At 42.1% G+C, this 22,265-nt stretch overlaps 1 protein-coding gene across 3 annotated transcripts in view; it reads right to left on the bottom strand.

Moving 5' to 3' along the window:
- Ankfy1 (ankyrin repeat and FYVE domain containing 1) overlaps window positions 1–22,265 on the bottom strand; it is a 68,421-nt gene that overhangs the window by 28,709 nt on the left and 17,447 nt on the right. For all 3 annotated transcript variants that reach the window (XM_076542849.1, XM_076542850.1, XM_076542851.1), the window contains exons 4-10: window positions 19,442–19,577; window positions 13,986–14,109; window positions 12,253–12,402; window positions 10,105–10,270; window positions 3,428–3,632; window positions 1,806–1,874; window positions 1,255–1,454 (exon numbers count right to left, since the gene is read on the bottom strand). In XM_076542849.1, the coding sequence (XP_076398964.1) occupies window positions 1,255–1,454; window positions 1,806–1,874; window positions 3,428–3,632; window positions 10,105–10,270; window positions 12,253–12,402; window positions 13,986–14,109; window positions 19,442–19,577 (1,050 nt within the window). The remainder of the gene's footprint in view (window positions 1–1,254; window positions 1,455–1,805; window positions 1,875–3,427; window positions 3,633–10,104; window positions 10,271–12,252; window positions 12,403–13,985; window positions 14,110–19,441; window positions 19,578–22,265) is intronic.

Here is a 22,265-nt window from a genome sequence, read left to right as displayed (position 1 = left end):
TTTACAGTGAAAGACTTCTGATGAGATGAACAGTAATCAGTGAGTGAAGTTCTGAAATATGAAACACGGATCATCTACAACACAGGGAACCAACACTCGCCAATGACTAAGGCATAATGTTCTAGAACCATGCACAGAAAAACAATCCATTCAAAGCAAAACTGGTGTGACTTTCCTATGATACTCAAAATGTGCCTCCCCTTTCCACAAGTCTCAAAGGATGTGCATTCTTTAGTCACTTTAACCAGAACAGCACATCTGAAAAGACCGAACACAACCGCAGATACGAGAAACTACCTGCTCTTCTCACTAACGTGTTTTACAAGTTATTTTCATAATGAATATATTCTCTATACTATAAACTGATTAATACAGCTCTTCAAAGTTTCTCAGTTTGGGATCTGGAGAGATGCTTAGTAGTTAGAAGCACTTGCTGTTCTTCCAGAGGATCCAGGTTCCCAGCATCTACACAGCAGCTCACAACCATCTCTGATTCCCATTTCCGGAGATCTGATGACTTCTTCTAACCTCCAAGGGCACCAAACAAGCATGTGGCAAAGATACACGCAGGCAAACACTCATACACATAAAAGAAGATAAACCTAAAAATCAAATTAAAAACGAAAGTTTCTTGGTTTTAGAGGTTGGGTGTTGTAGATTGTGTCTGTAATCTCAGTACTTGGGAGGCTGAAGCAGGAGAATCTCCAGTTCAGGTCCAGGTTGGCCTACATATACTTAACAAGACTCTGTCTCAAAACAAAAACAAAAAAAAAATTCTCATTTTGATTTTCTGACTCTAGTAAATACTAAAGGTATAATCATCCAAAGAAAAACTCACTGAATGTAAATCCTACAAGGGCAAAAGAAATTTTGAGTCTACAAAGTCTAAGAATCGTTGCCTTAATTTACCAGGTATGTTTTAGCTTACAAGACTTAAACTAATGTCTGGTTAAATTATTTGGAACACGAGATTAAAACAAACAAACAAACAAACAAACCACAATGGGATTTTACAGAGCTTAAAATTAAATGTAAAACAAATAATTCTCATAATAGTAAGCCATTCCATTTCTGTATTATTAAAAACATTTACAAGCTGGCATGGTAGCACATGCTAGTAATCCCAGTACTCAGGCTAAGGCAGGAAGACAACACGTTCAAGGCTAGCCTGAGCTAGCAAGTCTGAGGCCAGCATTGCATTCCCAGCCCTGCCATCAAACCACAAGGAACTCAGTCCCTGGGCCCATGGTTTACCCGTCACTGCATCTGGAGCATCAGTGTTGCTGCCGCGTTGGATGAGCCTGGCTGCGAAGCTGTTCTCATCAAAGGACGTTCCGTTCAGCACAGGAAGGTCTTCAAAGGGGTTGACGGACTGGTCAGAAGACACGGTGATGTACTGGACGGCAAGCCAGAGCGCAGTACTGCCCTCGTGATCCTTCAGCTCTAAGTCTAACCTGAAATAAAGAGGCCGTGTGAATGACAGTACAATATCAAGCCTCTCTTTGCTGCCAACAGCTCACTCTCTCCCTGTACTTTCTAAAGGACAAATTTTTATTTTACTTAAGGTTTATAACTGCAAAGCCCCTTAAGAGAAAACTTCAGGCTAGGTGTGATAGCCAGTAATCCCAGTACTGGGGGACTAAAGCAGGACTTTGAATTCCAGGCCTGCCTAGACTACATAATCAGACCTCGTGCCAAACAAACAGATGAACAATAGTGTTTTAAAAAATTTTAATAAGGAAAGATTTTTCACTCACAATCCCACCCTCAAAACCGCTTTTCATTCTCCAGGCCGCCCTACGTACTGTTTACACTGCAGCAGCTGGTTGAACACATATTCATTCCTGGCCATGATGGACAAGTGTAAGGGAGTCCTGAGGGTAAGACAGAATAAAATGAATTAGAACAAGTGTCAATGCAAGACAGACCAAGCCAGACACTCACAGCAGACAAGAACGAGAATCCTTGGTAGAATCACCATCTACAACCAATTCCATTACTCTGTTTTCCAAAACCATAGCCAAGAATCAAAACATGAAAATGGATTTGCTTTATGGCCCACAGCTCGCCTCCATTTCTAACCCCTTCCTGCAGGAGTGTGTTAAACAGCAGCTTCTGTCACACTTTCTCTCACCCATCCCCCACCGCTCTGAGAAGAAACTGTTCTTCGCTGTCATCTTCTACTAGCACAGGAGCACACAGCAGCGACAAGACAGAACTGGTCCAAGTGAACCTGTTCTTCACCATGTTTATTTAGTACTCAAGTGCCTTGAGAGAGGGCTGCCACTGGAGCACAGGGCCCGAGCCTGGCCTCTACCTCAGATGGACAGACTGCCCAAGTTTACTGCAATTGGAGGGGAAAAAAACCCAAAGAATCAGCACGAGGGAGGAAGGATGTAACTGCTTGACAGAATGAGTGATTGATTAGTAGCAACACCGAGTTCCTGGGCCATCTTATCTCTGCACATGACCCACTGCATAGACCCTCTCCTGACAACTAGCCTCAAAAATCTGACATCCTGGGTGGGTTTCAAACACTGAACTGAGCTGATGGCGTGTGGTGCTTATGGCCCTGCCCGAGGCTGCTGAGGGAAGGGGCTCAACTGCACTTCAGAGCCTCCTACCCTTCTGCCTCAAGACAGGCAACCCTGTCCACAATTCTAAACCACAAGGAATCCTAAACTAACTCCTTCTGAGAAGACACGAGAACAACAGAAACTCGGCTGGAGATGGTTCAGTGGTTAAGAGCACTACTTGCTCTTCTAGAGGACCTAGATTTGAGTCTTAGCACCCACATGATGTCTCACAAATATCCGTTTACTGAAGTTCCAGGGAATCCTACACACCTCTCTGTCTACAGGCACTGCATGCATGTGGAGCACTGATACACATGCAGCCAAAACACCCATCCACATAAAATAACAAATAAATAAAACTAAAAACTTGTAAGAATGTAAAACACTAAACATAACCCAGAGACACTATCAAATAGAGGAAGGGCTGAGCAACAAGGGTAACACGCCCTAGAGATAACAAGTCATCAAAAGTTAAGATAGTTATAAGGCAGAATTGGGTTTAAAATCAGGAATTTTCTAACTATTAGATCTCAGAAAGATAAAACAGGTTGCCTTGAGGTAGTAGTTCCTCTTCAAACTATTCAAGAGACCCTAAAAAATGCTAAAGAAAGTCCTTGTAAACACTGACTAGATGATCACTCTGGTTGCGTTCAACAGGAAAATGATATAAATTGCTTAGAAATTCAGACCTTATTTGGCCAGGCTGCAAATGTTTTCCCCAAATGCTTCTAGTCTTAGTCATGACACTTAATTGCATGCCAGATAAATGTTTGCAGCTTCAGTAGACATCAGATTTAAGAATGTCCACTACTGTGCCACCATGACAACCCTCTTCTGGACAGCGTACTCACCTGCCCTTGCTGTCCTGCATGTTGGGGTTGGCGCCAGCCTGTAGGAGGGCCTCTGCAATCTGCGCCATCTCAGACATCACATCTGCTGAGTATTTCTTTGAACTATACAACGCTACAAGGTGTAACGGGGTCTCCTGGGCCCCCAATGTGGCAGCATTGACAAGGGCCCCGTTCTTAATGAGGAATGTAGAAGCAAAGAGATCTCCTTGAAAGAAAGAACAGAACACACACTGACATGACAACACCCAGTTACTGTGGCCAATACTTCCTCTGAAGGAAGCAAGTGATAACTGCAGACACAGGAGAAGGACATCTGGGGGTGTCTGAGGCAATCTCTTGGATAGCTGGAGGTGGAAATCCATGACAGTCCACAGAGTTACACTTTATTTCAAAAGGCTCTTCTGTCCACCTTTTGATTCCCCATGATGATCTGCCCTGGTCCCTTCCTTCAAGATGCTTTTGCTGTCTAACAGTAACAGACGTGGGCCCGCGCGCGCGCGCGCGCGCGCGCGCGCGCGCGCACACACACACACACACACACACACACACACACACACACACACACACTCCGTCTCTCTGTCTCTGTGGGGTGGAAGCAGTTTGTTTTTTTTTTTTTTAATTTTATTTTTGAGAGACTTTTGAATATTTTTTCTTTTCTTTTCTTTAATATTTATTTATTTATTTATTATGTATACAGTGTTCTGCCTGCATGTATGCCTGCAAGCCAAAAGAGGGCACCAGATCTCATTACAGATGGCTGTGAGCTACCATGTAGTTGGGAATTGAACTCAGGACCATTGAAAGAACAGCTAGTGCTCTTAACCTCTGAGCCATCTCTCCAGCCTGGAAGCAGTTATTTTTCTCAGTGACCTCCAGGTGGCACCAATTAGCTTCTACCTAGTACTCATCCACCAACGTCTTTAAAAATTGGCCTTAGGAAAATATTGGGGAAGAAAACAGATGAACTTGAGGGCTTTACTTTAACAGACAGGCTCTAACTGCAATCAATTCTGATTTCAGATAACTGACTCTCTACCAGAATCCTAGGTCTCCTTCTGAAGAGAGTGATGAGGACACAGACACAGGAAAACCTACAGATGGTTACATTCTGACAGAAAGTGTAATAGAAACCATCTCCTATCCTAATTTTCTTTAACACAACGGTCTTTCTCTGTGGCCAGGCAGGCTTCTAATTGGCAGCACTCTCCTGTCCAGCCTCCCAACTGCTGAGATTTCAGGCAAGAACCACCATTCCAGGCCAACATTTTTATGACTTAAGTCTTTTTAAAGGATTTACTGACTTTAAGTCAAATTTACTTAAAGGTTAGACCCAAAAATCAATTCATAATTTATAATCATTCATTTATATGTACTTTAGACAAAAAAAGCACTCTTTAGGAATTATTAGAAGCTGAATTAAGGGAAGACAGTCCAGAAGGTAAATAAACAAGAAGAAAAAAACATGCAGAGAACAAGACAAAGAAGGGAACTGAAAGCTAGGTCCTAGTAAGGTTCTTACCAACAAGGAAACAGCCCTCTACACATTCCATCTAACAGGGCAAGGATGGGGTTCGAACTCAGCCACTGCTCAGCATGCTTAAAGGCCTCAGTTCGAGCCTTAGCACCAGAGAAACAGTATCTCTTGCTGAAGACTTCCAGCCACTTGCTTTCCTCAGTCACCAACAATGCCAGCTACACGAGGCATTATTGTCATCATTTTTCCACATAAAAATATTCTTAACCAGCTGGGCAGTGGCGGCGGTGGCACACACCTTTAATCCCAGCACTCGGGAGGCAGAGGCAGGCAGATCTCTGAGTTCAAGGCCAGCCTGGGCTACAGAGTGAGTTCCAGGAAAGGTGTCAAAGCTACACAGAGAAACCCTTGTCTTGAAAAACCAAAAATTCCTAACCAATGTTAAACAATACACACAACTTTTCTTTCAGTTTTATGACAGTTTTATTCAGGGAATAGCGAGTAACCTTCATCATTAAGATAATACAAACCATAGTTAATAGTCCTTGTTTTAAAATTTACTACAAATAATTGGTCAGGAGAGTCCAGGTTATTGCAGGGTAGTTTTTTTTTTTTTTTTCTCCAGAGACAGGGTTTCTCTGTGTAGCTTTGTGCCTGTCCTGGCTCTTGCTCTTTAAATCAGGCTGGCCTCGAACTCACAGAGATCTGCTTGCCTCTGCCTCCTGAGTGCTGGGATTAAAGGCGTGCGCCACCACCATCTAGCCATTGCAGGTTTTTAAGTGGTAGAAAACTAGAATTGTTATGAAAGGACACATCATCTTGCTTAGGTCAGGCTAATCGGAAGAGATGGTAACAATGCCCTATGTGGGTCTCCAATGGCCTCACAGATCCTGTCACCACCAAATTCTTCCGACTGACAGATGCATTTCCTTAGTAAGGTGACCACTAATGTTTTGTGGATTCTAATATGCATCTCCAAGTAAACCTAGACTTCATTCATCTATTAACAAACCCCCATCACTCATAATAAATCAGAAGCAAGGTCAGTAGCCAAACTTAAAGGCAGCACTCAGTCATTGGGTAATGCTAACCAAGTAACAGTCAGTTGAAGGAGGAGGCAAAGTCAAACAATCCCTCAGAGAGGGTGGCACATACCTAAAACCCAGAACACAGGAGGCAGAGGCAGGAGGACTACTGCAGGTCTGAGCCCAGGCTCTACCATGTAGAGTTCTAGGAGACCCAGTGTTTCAGTGGGACCTCAGTGAAAAGAAAACAATTCCTACAGGGTCTGGCTATCTATGGTACTCTAATGCCCAGACAAGATAAAGGCCACTGTGTTTACTCTACTGGTTAACTGGCAGTCATTGGGGTGCATCCCCATCCTGTCTCACTGTGCTAACAGCCTGGTGAAGCAGAAAGATCCCTTCCCATTTTATAGACAAGAAAAGTCAACACAAGTGTGGACAAGTGACTGTCAATGCAACACGTGAGCCGGGACTCAAGCCCAAGTCAGTGCTCTGCTCGGGCCACACCCCTCTAAAAGTCTGCTATATCCACACTGGAATCCACATGCTTTCAGACATTTCACACATTCAGAATGAAAGATTAAATCACTTTAGAACACACATCAAAACTGTCTTGGCAATTCCTGTAACTAAGCAATCACCCAAATATTTAATAACTCACCAGAGATGTTTTTCATGAAACAGAAGAATTCAGCTCCCAGAGAGGAAAGGAACTTAATTGTTTTTTTAGTAACAAGCGAATCTGTTTCCAAAATAAACACTTCAGATACTAAACGGAGTGGGAGAGAACAATTCCCTATGTGGTAGAAACTTTCCCCAGTGAGCACAAACCCAGAGCCAAGTGCTGTGTGTGCTTGGGACAGCGCATCTGTTCTCCACAGCGCCCTGCTCTAAGGGTTTCCTACCCAGTGATGAGTAAAACTTTCCTCTCTACCAGCCAGCAAGCTCAACACTCTACATCGCTCCGAAGGACACTTACCCTAAACACTGCCCAGAACGGGGCGAGAGCTGCAGCTGCAGCACCATCAACATTCACACAGCACGTTCTGTTAAACAACAAAACCACAGCCGAGGGACAGCAGTGTCATCTGTTGATGAAATGCCACTTTCTGGCTATTAGGACAGCGCAACCACAAACATACGCAAACACCTCTGTGTGCCAACTTAGAGGCCTTCACCCGTATAAACGAGCTGTGCCACACAGCAGCTTTACTTTAATTGACTTTGAGAAATCTCCACACTGATTTTTCATAATGGCTGTACAAGTTTACATTCCTATCAGCAAATATAATCCCAGAATTTGGGAGGCAAAGGCAGCCTCTGTGAGTTCACAGCCAACTGGTCTACATAGTGAGGCTCTGTCTCAAAAATTAAAACAAAACAGAATTCCTCTTTCTCCATATCCTCATTAGCACCTGAGGATTTTTTATTTTTGTTATTTATTTGTATGTGCCGTTTTGAGTGCATGCACATATGTGCAGGTGCACATGCCTGTGTGCATGCATGGAATGAGAAGAGGCTGTTGGGTGTCCCCCTCTTACTCTGTCTATTCCTCTGAGGCAGTGTCTCTCCCTGAACCTCGGGGCTTATACTTTTTCTGACAGGCTGAAGGCAGCAGGCTGGGAGGATCTGTCTTGGGCCTACCTTGGAGGTGGAATTCAGGTGTACACACAGAAATCCCAGTTTATTACCTGTGTGCTGGGATTAGAACTCTGCACCTCATAACTGACTCATACCCACTCTCCATCTCTCCACTTGTCCTTTATTTTTTATTTCTTTGTATTTGTTTATTTCATGTGCATGCAGACAAGCAGGCATGCACATGGCCATGGCCTGAGGGTGGAGGTCAGAAGACAACTTTCCAGAGTCAATTCTCCCCTTCTACCATGTGGGTCATGGGAATCAAACTCAGGTGAACAGGCTGGGCAGCAAGTGCCTTTATCTACTGAACCATCTCTTTATCCTGTCATTTATTTTCCTGATGACAACCTCAAACTGGAATGAGATAGACTCTCAAAGGAATTTTAATGTGTATTTTCCTGGTGGCTAAAGATGTGGTCCACTTTCAAGTTTTATTCGCCATTTGTATATCCTTTTTTGAGACCTGACAGTTTAGCTCATTTATTGACTGGATGCTTTTTAAAAACTGTTTAATTTTTGCAGTTCTTTACATTCTTTGAATATTCCCCATCTGATATGTGACCAGCAAAGGTCTCCTCCCTCTGGTGACTGTTTTCTCTGTTGTCCAGAAGCCTCTTCATTTTGATTTTGGGATGTATCTCCTTGCTGCTGGAACAGTGTTCAGAAAGCTCTTGCCTGTGCTTGTATCTTGAAGTGTTTTATTTACACCTCTCTCTTCTAGCACACTGGTTCTCAGCCTTCCTAATGCTGTGGCCCTTTAATACAGTTCCTCATGTTGTAGTGACCCCAACCACAGAATTATTTCATTGCTACTTCATAACTGTAATTTTGCTACTATTATGAATTGCAATGTAAATACCTGATATGCAGGATAGCTGACAATGTAACCCCAAAGAGTTGTGACCACACCCCACCCCCAACCTCCAGGTTCAGAACTGCTGCTCTAGCAGTTTCTAAGTTTTAGACTTACATTCCATTAATCACAGAAATGATTTCTGTGAAGGTGAGAGGTATAGATCTAGGTTCACTCTTGGTTAAAGAGGTTGTCTACCCTGGCAGTGGTGGCGCCCGCCTTTAATGCCAGCATTCAGGAGGCAGAGGCAGGTGGATCTCTGTGAATTCGAGGCCAGCCTGGTCTAAAGAGTCAGTTCCAGGACAGGTTCCAGGACTACACAGAGAAACGCTGTTTCGAAAAACTAAAAAAAAAAAAAAAAAAAGAAAGAAAAAGAAAAAGAAAAGAAAAGAAAAAAAGAGGTTGTCTTTGCTCCAATGTATTTTTTTAACTTTTATTATTTTTTTAATATGTGTTTGTGAATGTGTATCACATGTATGTCTGTGCCCAAGAAGTCCAGAAGGTGTTAGATTCTCTGGAGCTTGAGTAACAGGCAGTTGTGAGGTGCCAAAATGGTTGTTGGCAAGAGAAACTCTTAATCACAGCACTGTCTCTCCAGTCTCCCTCCAATGTATGTTTTTGACAGATTTCTCAAAATTGGGATGCTATAACTATGCATTTATTTCTGGGTCCTCAATTTTTTATTTCATCAGTCTACATGCCTGCTCCTGGGCCAGTAACATGCTGTTTTTGTTCCTGTGTCTCTGTAACATAATCTGAGATCAGGCGTCTCTGCTGGTACCTCAGCACTGCTCTGTCTGCTGAGGATTACTTTGGCTATCTGGGCCTTTAAGCCTTTCCTAAGATTTTAACAGACTTCTGGCACAATTCCTGAAGAAAATGGAATGAAGTAAGTAGAAATATGTTGCTCACAATGTGAGCCAAAGGTACTTTTTAATTTTTTTAAACTTAGTATGCAAATGTCTGTGTGGGTGAATGTCAGGTGTATACCTGTAGAACCAGAAGACGGTGTCAGAACCTCAGGAGCTGGAGTTACAAGCAGTTGGGAACCACTTACTGGGAACCAAGTCTTGTGAAGAGCAGCAAGTGCTCTCAAATGACTAACCACTGTTCTAGCCCCCAAAGGTATTTCTTTTTTTGGTTTTTAGTTGTATTTTTGTTGTTGAGACAGGGTCTCTCTGTGTAGTTCTGACTGTCCCTGACTGACAGTTTATATAAACTAAACTGACTTTGAACTCACAGAAATTACTACCACACTACTCCAAAGGTACTTTTTTCCCCTTTTTTCTCTTTTCGAGACATGGTTTCTGTTTAACAGCCCTGGCTGTCCTGGAACTCGCTCTGTAGACCAGGCTGGCCTCGAGCTCACAGAAATCCACCTGCCTCTGCCTCCTGAGTGCTGGGATGAAAGGCATGTGCCACCACCACCTGGCTCCAAAGGTTCTTACTTCTTAAAGATCATCTATCTAGCTTCTCTTACTCAGGCCCTGGTGGCCCTCTGAACAGATAAACTGACAAGGCCAATAGTGTTTCAGACCCTCTGACTCAACAATCACAAGTTCTAAGCCATGCAGGCTAAGTGTGCAGACTCAAGGTCTTTTGGGAATTCCTGGAACTGAGCTAGGAAGCTTCAAAAAGAGTTATATTGTGTACAGAGAAAAATGTAAATTTCACTTCTCCTTACCTCTTTGGATTCCTTTATGTAACAAGCTCCAGCCATTCTTGTCTACCATGTCCACATCAGCTTTATGACTAACCAGAGTGGTAGCAATACTCTCTAGTCGCCGTGAAAGAGCCAGATCTAATGCAAGATCTCCATTATGATCCATTTCGTTCAGCTTCCCAGGGAGCTGCACAGAGAAATCTGGAAATCAGCACTCAGACAGAAAATACAACCAACTTTAATCATCCCCAGATGAAAACCCTTTTTGAGACAGGGTCTCAGTATGTAGACCAGGCTGCTCTCAAGTTCACAGACATGGCCTTTCTCCCATAAACGTATGTGTCACCACACTTCCTACCCAAGTGCCAATTCTAATGCTCTGGCACTATGGCATTGCTTAGTCCTCAGACTCAACATCACTCACACCTCCAACGAGGCTTCCCGAGAGCACATGTGTTCAGTCTCAGAAAAACGATAGTGATTAGCGAGCAAAGGGCAACAGAGGTGATTGAAGGCCACCACAGGAGAAATGCAGATAGCACTGGGGGAGTGGGGAGGGACGAGACAAGCACCAGACACAACACAGGACACAGACACCACAGACAAGCCAGCATAGAGAACTTTATGAAAAAGAGTGAAGATAAAATTTTCATAAAAGGTGGCTTAACAGAGTCCTCTTTAGCACAGACACTAATGATAAACCACACTTCCGTCTGCACTCCTTTGAAGGCAATGTGGTATGCAGAATAATACCCTCCACCCCCACCCCACAGGTGTTCATGCCCTAATTACCAGATAATGTAAGCATGTCAACTTACATGGCAAAAAGTACCTTTGCGGATGTGTTAAGGCTAAGTACCATGAGCTAGGGAGGATTCTGAACCAGCCCACAGGGCCCCGCTTTGTAACAATATTCATTCTTTTTTTTTTTTTAAGATTTACTTATTTATTTATTTATTTATTTATTTATTTATTTATTTATTTATTTATTTATTTATTTATTGTGTATACAGTGTTCTGCCTGTATGTCCGCCTGCAGGCCAGAAAAGGGCACCAGATCTCATTACAGATGGTTGTGAGCCACCATGTGGTGCTGAGAATTGAACTCAGGACCTCTTAACCACTGAGCCATCTCTTGAGCTCCACAATATTCATTCTTAAAAGTGAAACAGAAGGCTGGACGGTGGTGCTTGCCTTTACTCCCAGCACTCGGGAGACAGAGGCAGGTGGATCTCTGTGAGTTAGAGGCTAGCCTGGTCTACACAGTGAGTTCCAAGACAGGCTCCAAAGCTACACAGACAAACCCTGTCTGGGGTGGGGAAGGGCAGTGAAACAGGAATGTAGAAGAGTAGGTCATTAAGGGGTGAAATTAGGACTTGCCCTGTCTCTACTGGCTTTAAAGATAGAAGCAATGCTTCTTTTAAGCTAAGGACTGTGGGAAAATCGAGAAGCTGAGAACAGTCTTTAGCTCACTAGAAAATGGAGGCCTTAGACCACTAGAGAGTTCTGCCAACAACTTATGTGGGCAGGAAACAGATTCTTCCCCACAGCTCCATAAAAGACCACAGTCTACAAACAACTTGATTTTAATCTTGTGACTTTTGGCTTGGACCTCCAACAGGCAAAGCTGGATAGGTAATAAACTGATGTGTTGCTGTTACTATTTTAAACAGTACTTTATGTGCATGAGTGTTTTGCCTCAATGTAATATGTGGACCACGTGTGCCTGATGCCTCCAGAGGTCAGAAGAGGGTGTTGGATTCCTTGGGAATGGAGTTACAGATGGTTCTGAGCTGCCATGTGGGTGTTGGGAACCAAACCCGTGTCCTCTGCAAAAGCAAGAAGTGCTCTCAACCAGACCAGAATATGTGTTGGTTTAGGGCACTGAATTTGTGAAAATTTGTTTTAGAAAGAAATAAAAACAAAGATTGGGGCCTGAAGTCAGGTACTGCTGTGACAACCATCTGGAAATATGAATGTGGCTTTAGATTGTACTAAGACTGAGGAATTCTGAGGAACAGAACAGGAGAGAAAATGCTTAAAAGCAACATGAACATGTCAGAAGTACTTTCTTAGACTGTCCAGTGACGGTACAGATGGAAGCAGGGAATCTAGATAGCATTAGGTTTGGGGAGAGATAGGAAAAAAATGGAAATGCTTCTACAATACCTGAGAATCCATTTCAATAAGATAGAGGAAGACTACATCTTCTCTCTCCACTTTGATAGCTTTATGTAGTGGGTACTCTGTCTTGGATTTGATCATTTTGTATAACAACTGAGCACTCAGGCTACTGAAGTCCTCCTTTCGCAAGTCATCCTAGGGATTAAAAACAATGAAAAGTGTTAATAATAACTGTCATTTACTAAGCATGTGTCAAGCCCTACTTTAAGGTCTTAACATTTCCCAACTATCTTTGCCTGTTTTACAGAAGAACGTGAAGCCTATGGAGGCTAGAGAGCTCACACAAAGTCTGACAGTGAGAAAACAACTGAGTCAGGATCTGTATTAAGAAGCACTTGCCACCACACTATACGCATCACAGCTCTGCTGGGCCTCAGAGACTGGACAGCCGAATATCAATGCTGACCTTCAACAGGAACAAGCCATGTAGGAGCCCTACCATGAGCTTAGAGTCCTTTTCCTACTAAGTCTATGAAGACGGTGATTTCAAAATAAATCAGAACTGCAACAAACAACTCACTGAGCCACAGCTGTAGCCCTATCAGCAAGGGAAGGTTACCATTCTGTCAGTTCTTTAAAGCTAGTTTTCAGCAGGTATAGCAACACATGCCTTTAATCCCAACACTCAAGAGGCTGAGGCAGGAGGTTTGCCATAAGTTTGAGGCCAGTCTGAATTACACACAGTGGGTTCCAGATCAGCCTGAGCTACAGAATGAGATCTTATCTCAAAGCAAAAAACAATAACCCCACTTTTCTAGTATTATTGGGGATCAAATCCAGGGTTTCAGGCATGTGTACCACTGTACAGTGATTGTCAGCTGCCATGTGTAAGCACTGTATCACTGAACTATATTCCCAGCACTTCAAAATGTTTGTGAGAAAGGGTCTTGCTAAGTTCCTCAGGCTGGTCTTGAACTTGCTCTGCATCCTCCTGCCTTAGCTTCCCAAGAGCTATAGGTCCATGGCACTAAGCGCACACACATACCAGTTCTGTTAGAAATCTTTCTGCAGAATTCCAAGGTTCTTCCCATAATGTTGTATACAAAACAATCACAGAAGCTAGTTCATAAAACAACACTGGTTGTTGTTTTATTATTTAATGGGGTGGGGGAAAAAAAAAGCTCAGCTTATAAACCCTGTGCTTGGGAGGAGACGGGAGGACTCCTGGGGCTCACTGGCTAGCTGAACTCACCTAATCCGTGAGCTCTAGGCCAGTGAGGGACCCTGTCTCAAAATATGGTGGATACTACCTGAGTAATTCTACCAGAGGCTGTCCTCTGGCCTCTGCAAGCACGTATGTGTACCTGCATACACATAAAAAATACAAAATCAAACCATAACCAGAAATGTGAAGCCAGCTATTTATAACAAAAACCCAAGACAATGAACTTAAAAATGCCTCTTATAGTGGAGGAAGCTCTTCCATGGGCAGCGCACGCTGGGTCTCAGCTTCTCAAGGATGATGCTAAAGGCAGGTGTTCCTTCTTGACCTCTGCTCCGGAACCTCAGCTACCTCTGCTGGGTCCACTCTAAACCCTCAGAACAGTTTCAGAACAGAAAAAAGCCTCACAGGCCATCTAATCCAACTGCTTATTCTTCAGGACTGCCAACAGCAATGATGACGTGTTAGAGAGGCGACTGCAGAAAGCAGGGCTCACCCTGGGATCGCAGGCTGCCAGTGTGAAAGCTCTGTCCATACCTCCCAATCTCTCACTCACCCAGTGACTTGCAATAATTTCTGCACAGTAGTTCATCAGTGTGCTGGCATTTAATTCCTCGGCAGTTTGATAGAAGCGAATGCAGTTCCTAACATTCACCAGAGACATAACACCCTTCTCACATCTGTAAGAGATTTTTCATTAATGATGAACAGTATTAGTAAGGGAAATACATTCATAAATAAATAAACCAAAAAATAATTAAGGCACCAGTTATGTCTAGTAAAACTAAGGTATAAGACTGAACACTGTTTCATAAGGAAGTATGTATAGATTTTTACTTATTGAACTCAATTTTTTTGTTTTGGTTTTTCGAGACAGGGTGTCTCTGTGTAGCTTTGTGCCTTTCCTGGAACTCACTCTGTAGACCAGGCTGGCCTCAAACTCACAGAGATCCACCTGCCTCTGCCTCCCGAGTGCTGGGATTAAAGGCGTGTGCCACCACCGCCCGGTCTGAACTGAATTTGTATTATAATTTTACTAAAACTGATCATATACATTTTATTTTTTGAGACAGGATGTCTCACTATGTAGCCCAAGCTAGCTTTGAAGTCAGACTACTCTTGTCTCAGCCTGGGATTACACTGTGCTTTGCAGTCTTGTACTAGACAGTATATTACACCTCACTGTTCTAAGTAGAATCAAAATAACCTGCAAAAAGAAAATCATGAAGCTTAAAACCTCAATAGCCTCAAAAGTAATCACTTGAAACTTCTGAATCACATGCATAGGCCATTTTGCAATCAAACACAAAACAGATTGGCTTCAGTTCTTTGGCACTGAATTATATGGAACATGCCTGCAGATTGCAGACAATTCTATTATACTAACTTTATTGTTCAAAATTTCAAATATGAGGGTCTATGCTTAATAAATACCTCTTTAAAAATCCTCCCAAAAGATAAATTTTTATTTTGTATAAATTATAATTCAGATGGCTGGAGAGATGGCTCAGAGGGTAAGAGTACTGGCTGCTCTTCCAGGGACCCAGGTTCAGTTCCCAGCACCCACATGCCAGCTGACAATCACCTGTAAATCCAGTTCTAAGGGATCCAATGCCCTCTTCTGACCTTCATGGGTACCGAATTTACGTGGTACACAGACATATATGCAATCAAAACACTTATACATATATAATAATAATGATGATGATGATTAAAATAAGTGAATAAACTGTAATTCAGGGTCTGGAAAGTAAGACAGTGGTAGAGTGTCTAGGATGTATTTGTATTTGGGAAGCCCTGTGTTCAATCCCTAGCAACATTGGGGTGTGGGTGGCGTAAGAGTAGGGGGGATGTATGTGGACTGAATAGTTCAGCAGCTAAGAACAGTTGTTCTTCCAAAGGACCTAAGTTTGGTTCCCAATACATGTTCACAAATGCCTGCCTGTGACTCCAGTTCCACGGGATCTGGTGCTCTGTTCTGGTTTCCCCAGATACCTGCCAATACATACACACACACACACACACACACACACACACACACACACACACACACACACAAATAAAAGTTTTACATATAAAATAAATATAATTCAATAAATTACATTTTAAAGAACCACCCAAAATAGGTAAGATAGTGAAATAATTATGAGTCAGACCTAGAGTGCAAGAGGCTATGGATTCAATCTCGAGTGCCACACACAAATCAGACCACAGTATGTCAAGAGAAAATTGGGCACAATGTGTATCTCCACAAAGCCAGGCAACAAGACTTGATGAAGGAAGGACTAACAAGAGAGTATCAACTACAATCCTGTGGCACAACGTTGTCTTCACATCCTAGCATAGAAGATACAGAATTTATTCTACGACAGAATTTCTGGAAACCTTATTGTGCCTCTCGCAGAATGAGGCCTACGGAGAAAGAAGGCTAAGACATGGTCCTTCAATCAGATTCCCCTCCACGGGTAGCCACAGAGGCCCAATGGTAGTCACAGCCCCTCATCTAATCTACCACTGCTTCTCCTTTCCTTCACCCTCAACAAAAACCTCTTTTTTTTTCTGAGACAGGGTTTCTCTGTGAAAAAGTCCTATCTGTCCTAGAACTCACTCTATAGACCAGGCTGGCCTCGAACTCAAAGAGATCTACCTGCCTCTGCCTCTGCTAGGATTAAAGGTGTGCACCATCACCACCCAGCTAACAAAAACTTTTCTAATCACATAGCAGAATTTAGTAGTGAGAGAAAAATGAAGTCTCTGTAGCCCTGTCTCCCCTTCTATGACATAAGGATGGTATTTGATCTTAGAGGTGTTGAGACTCTGTGGGTTTCAAGATGAAGGAAAGTTAGATGTACTCAGTAGAGCACAAGAGACACTTGGAGGTACACTCCTAAGTTTACATTTCCTCTCTGCTCACCACTCCCTTCTAAGGCCCAACATTCCTGCCCTGAAGGAAAATGGAAAAGGGACGTAGCAAACCTTAACAGCTAATGTTAGTGGACTTCAATACTGCTGTTAATAATTGAGTAGCAGGTAAAGCAGGTAATTCTCAATCTCAGTAGATGAGCTACTAGGTAACAGGGGAGGACCTCAAGAGTTAGAGGGGCAGGGAAAGAGGGGAGGAAGGCAGTGAGACAGACCGTGGAGTGGAGATAGGGGAAGCAGGACAGACATGGGAACACAAAGAGCAAATTTTCAAACCTTATAGTTAGACTAGGCCAAAAACAAGAACACAGCCATTTTCCATCAACACTGCAGACTCGGTGCAAAGAGCACCTCTCCCAGGGCGCTTTAAAAGTTAATTTAGGGCTGGTTGTGGTAGCATATGCCTTTAATCCCAGCACCTGAGAAGCAAAGGCTAGACCTTGTCTCCACCCCCCTTCCCCACCAATTTTTTCATTTATTCATTCATTATTTGTGTGTGTGTGTGTGTGTGTGTGTGTGTGTGTGTGTGTGTGTGTGTGTGTGTGTGTGTACCACAACCCACAAAGGTGTAAAGGCCAGAGGACAATTTCAAGTCAGTTCTTTCCTTCCAAAGTGAGTTTTGGGCATCAAACTCAGGTCATCAGGTTTGTATAGTAAGGACTTTTACCTGCGAAGCAATCTCACCAACCCTCCAACACCATTTTTAAAAGAAGTTAAAATCAATATGTAGACATGTTACAGTAAGAAAAAGTTTCAGCTGGGTGGTGGGGACGCATGCCTTTAATCCTAGCACTCGGAAGGCAGAGGCAGGTGGATCTCTGTGAGTTTGAGGCCAGCCTGGGCTACAGAGTGAGTTCCAGGAAAGGTGCAAAGCTACACAGAGAAACCCTGTCTCAAAAAACCAAACAAACAAACAAACCAAATTACATACACTGAACGTGTATTTATAATCAGAAGAAATATTTTCATTTTCATAATACTCTTTTGTAAAAGATTTTCTGATATTATTAAAAATAAAAACCTTCTGTGGTAATCTGAATGTAATTGGGCCCCATAAGCTCATAGCAAGTGGCACTATTAGGAGGTGTGGCCTTGTTGAAGGAAGTGTGTCATTGGGGGGGTGGTCTTTGCTTAAGCTTCTCTCAGTGTCATAGCTTACTTCCTGGTGGTTGCAAGATGTAGAACTCTCAGCTACTACTCCAGCACCGTGTGTGCCTGCATGCCGCCATGCTCCCTGCTATGATGATAAAGGACTAAATCTCTGAACTGTAAGCTACCACCTCAGTTACATGTTTTCCTTTGGTCTGTGGTCATGATGTCTCTTCACAGCAATAGAAACCATAACTAAGACATCTACTTTTTCATCAATTTAATTATTAACATTTCTAAACCATCAGGACCTCTCTATCACAGAAATTGGTGCCACTGACTTCACACTGAACTGTCTGCATTTGCCTCTTGGGTTATCATCTTAGATGTGCCATTTCTCTGCCTGACAGCAGGGGGCACTCTTGTGACTTCCTGAAGAGCCAGCACTCACTCTAGTCCTGGTCTCCCATCCCAGCTCTTAACAAAGCTGTGACAGACAACTTAATAGCCACATGCAACAGTACAGATTTGAGCATCTGGTAATGTTGATCGTAATGAGGCCTAATCAATCAATAAACAATAAACATTTTAATTAAAGAATCCATTATACCAATTAAATAATCCATACAAACCCCAGAACATTTTTATTAAAGCAATTTAATTTATAAGCAAGTCTGATATGGTCAATGAGAAAGCTAGGATATCTGGGGGAAAGATATAAACAATCTAATTTAAATGAGTATGAGTTTACTCCTAGGTAGTTCAAAAACTTACTAAACAAACACAATAGTTAATTAGAGGGCCTCAATATTAAAGTTAGTTGTATTAATAATAATCTAGCTCTATACACCTTGGACTTGTTTATGTTTAAATTAGATTTGATACTAAAACAGTTCTCAGGCCCACATCACTGACAGACTGAAGATTCAGTCTATGGATTCCTGTGGGGCTGTGGGGCCATCCTAGAGGAAAACAGAGCAAGTAGCTCCTAGTAGCCGAGTCTCTTGGATCTCCTGGGTGAGGGCAACAGAGCAACAAACAGACCATCTTGATGGCTGAAACTAGCCCTTCAATCACCCAAGAGAGAAGCCAGTTTTTTCTCATGCACCCATAAGAATAAAAAGAGATTATGAAGTACTATAAAAGACTACACTGGGCTGGAGAGATGGCTCAGAGGCTAAGTGCACTGACTATTCTTCCAGGGTCCTAAGTTCAATTCCCAGTGACCACATGGTGGCTCACAACCATCTGTAATGAGATCTGGTGCCCTCTTCTGACCTGCACACATGCATGCAGACAGGACACTGCATACCTAATAAATAAATAAATCTTTAAAAAAAAAAAAAAAAAAAAAAAAGCAACTATCTTAAAAAAAAAAAAAAACCAAGCTGGCCATCAGCAGCCACAGCTGCAACAAGTGCACAGGCATTTTGCCTGACACCTCTGATGAGCATTTTGTCTCCCATAATTCTACCGACTTGGGAGAGGAATAGAGAAAACGCACTATAAAAATGTATTGTGCCAGCTCCTTGAGACCTAAAAAGCAGTTAACTTCAATGAAATAAGCCCTTATCGATACTGGCTACAAAACCTACTGAACCATAAACTCTGGATTAATGTAAGCATTAGAGTGCTTCCAAAAAGGAGTATATAACCAAAGACTTCCTTTGCTAGATCTACCCAAAGGCAGAATCAACTGTTGAAGAAAACAGAATGGAAGGCCAAGTCAAGACTCTGGACCCTGGATTCTATTTTTCCATATTCAGTTGTCAGTTTACACAGAACCCCAGGTAACAAACCAGGAGAAGAAAGAACAACAAACTAGCACCAGCACCATTAGCTTCCCAGTAACAGAGAGCAAGAGAGAAGTCAGCCTCTGCCCCATCACCTTTAGAGAACCCTACAGTTCTTCACATGTCAGAAGCTGTTCGCACAGCCTGGCACAATTAAGCTTAGCCGCCGCCACCTTGCAGGGGCTTGAGCAGGTCTGCTGTGACTTGCCTCTCCCTAAGGAGCTGGAGTTGAAAGCGATTAGCCAGTTTCATCAACTCAGTCAGGAACACATCATCCTCTCTGAACTCTAACTCATCGGTATAGATCCAGCGAAGCATGGTCATTGTCACCTCAGGATTCGCATCTAGTGAGAAAAAGAAAGTAGATGACACACTTAGGCCTTCTAGAAGCAATGCTAAAACCTGTGGTTAGAAAAGTCAATTACAGTCCACCTAACTCAAATATACTGCTACAGGCCCCCACCCTCAATATGTCCCCAGACCTTAGCACAATTGACACCATGATGGAACTATCATTCAGGCCTTGGAACCTAGCACATAGGCAGCCAACACCTGCAAAAAGGGAACAAAGTTCTATAGTTCTGGTAAAGTCCCTAAATTAATTAATCTTGCTTTTTGGCTTCTGTAATTCTGCTTCTGACTGAGGTGTGTCATCCCAGTATATGTTTTCTTGTGTTTAAAATCCCACCTTGAGAAAGGCTTAGAACAGCACTTGGGTCCCCAACACCCAGTGTAGCTGCAGGACAGCTAATAAAAGACTTTCTATTTGCTTAAACCCGTGTCCAAGTGGTCTTCTCTGGTGGATACTTCTAACAATACAGCCATTAAAAATGGTGACAGAATGTCTGGGCAGCATCTGACTCAAAAAAAAGTTACAGTTTTGTATGAGGAAACCATAGGGTCAAATTCATTTGGAAAATATTGAGACATAAGATAATTTCAGAATATCTTTCATTCTTTTATTTTTTTTCCTTTTGAAACAGGGTCTCTCTACGTGGCCCTCACAGAGTTCTGCCTGTCTCTACCTCATTAAAGGCATGCACCACCACACTCAACAGAATTTCTAATACAGACTAGTCAAGGTTTTATTAATTTATTTTTAGTCATTTATTTGGAGTACTGGGGATTAGAAAGGCTTTATTTTATGCATGGATGTTTTGCCTACATGTATGGCTATGCACCAATTGTGTTCCTGGTGCCCACGGAGACCAGAAGAGGGTATTGAATCCTTTGAAGTGGAGTGACAGATGGTTGTTGCATCCCACCGTATGGGTACTGGGAATAAAAGCCAGATTCTCCGGAAAAGCAGCCAGAGCGCCACTGAGCCATCTCTCCAGTCTGCAGCCAAGATTTTTAAAGACTGAATCAACTTTTACACAGCAATTACTCTTAAACAAACAATAGGGTAAATACAGAGAAATGTGCTATTTTAATAATGAAGATCTGAGATAAAATGTTGGTTTATTTTGAAATAAGATCTCTCACTCTTACAGCCCAGGCTGGCCCAGAACTAACAGCAATACTCTTGCCTTAGCCTCCCAAAATTGTGGTACTAAAGGTATGAGCCACCACATTTTGCTTACAAAATCTTAAGAGTATAACAGAAAGTTAATAAAAACATAATGTATATTATGTTTATGTTTATGTATATATATAATATATATATACATACACAATGGCAAATCTGCAGCAATTGAGACTAATAGATATATTTCATGACAATATATTTACAGAGGTTTAAAAAACTAAGAATACATTTAATATAATCTCATTTTTGCTATATGTTTAAGAGTATAAATGTACCATTGTGTATATGCATATATATCTAAATAGACAGCTCTGTCTGTCCACCATCTAACAATTAATCGAGAACCTGAAAAGATATATACTAAAATATCAACTCAAGAACTTATTCATGATTAATTTTTTCTTTTAGCTAATCGGTACCTTGATTTTTAGTTAATAAATATATTATTTATATATTTTTTAAAGACTATACAACTACTTGAAGGAAATGTTTACTATAAAAATCATCATTTAAAATATCTGAACTGGCCGGGTGTGGGCAGTGATGGTACATGCCTTTAATCCCACCATTCAGGAGGCAGAGGCAAGCTGATCTCTGTGAGTTCAAGGCCAGTCTACAAAGTGAGTTACAGGACAGACAGTGCTACACAGAGAAACCCTGTCTTGAAAAACCAAAATAAATAAATAAAATATCTAAACTAATGCTGAGGATTAGGCCCAATTACTATTGATTGTCTAATTTGCAAGAAGCCTTGAGATAATTCCCAGATGACATAAACCAGGTGTGGTGGCATATATCTTTAATACCAGCAATTGGGAAGCAGAAGGTCCAAAGTTCAAGGTCATCTTTGACTTCATACTGTGAATTCCAGGCCAAGCTGGACTACTTGAGATCCTGTCTCAAAACACAAACTAGCAAACAAACAAATCTAAACTATTATTCCGATTAAAGCAGCTTTCGATTAATCAGAATACAGAAAGTAATGTCCAGAGGAAAAGTTAAAGCCACAGTTTTTTAACAGTTCTCTAAGAGTAATCCTGAGCAAGCAGACTCCTAATAGAGTTTAACTCTCAAGCCCACCCAGACCTACTGAAGAGAACTGGGGATGGACCCAGCATCTGCACCTTAACAATTCCATAATGTTATTGTGATGCTCACTAAGGTTAGGAGACTATATTCAATTCTTAATTATCAAGGAAAAGTACAGTAAGGACCAGTACTACATTATTAATAACTAGGCAACAGATTAGCTCTGATTAACCCTCTATTCCAACTACCCACAGTGAGGAGGATGGGTTTGAAGGAAGTGATGTTGAGTGGAACTGAAAACCTGATGGAAGCAAAGCAGATGGATTCACTGTTGTCTACTAAAACAACCAGACAAACAAGGGTGGGGCAAAAACAAACAGTGGCTTTTTCTTTTTTTCTTGCTCTTCCTCAGTAACATAGTAATGGTGGAAATTTTTCATTTTGCTTTGTTTTTGATTTTCTGAGACAAGGTCAT

This window comes from Peromyscus maniculatus, chromosome 8 (assembly GCF_049852395.1).
Source record: "Peromyscus maniculatus bairdii isolate BWxNUB_F1_BW_parent chromosome 8, HU_Pman_BW_mat_3.1, whole genome shotgun sequence".
In the NCBI taxonomy this organism is placed as follows: domain Eukaryota; kingdom Metazoa; phylum Chordata; class Mammalia; order Rodentia; family Cricetidae; genus Peromyscus; species Peromyscus maniculatus.
The sequence above is the reverse complement of the archived record's forward strand: the minus strand, read 5'-3'. Positions and strand labels throughout refer to the sequence as shown.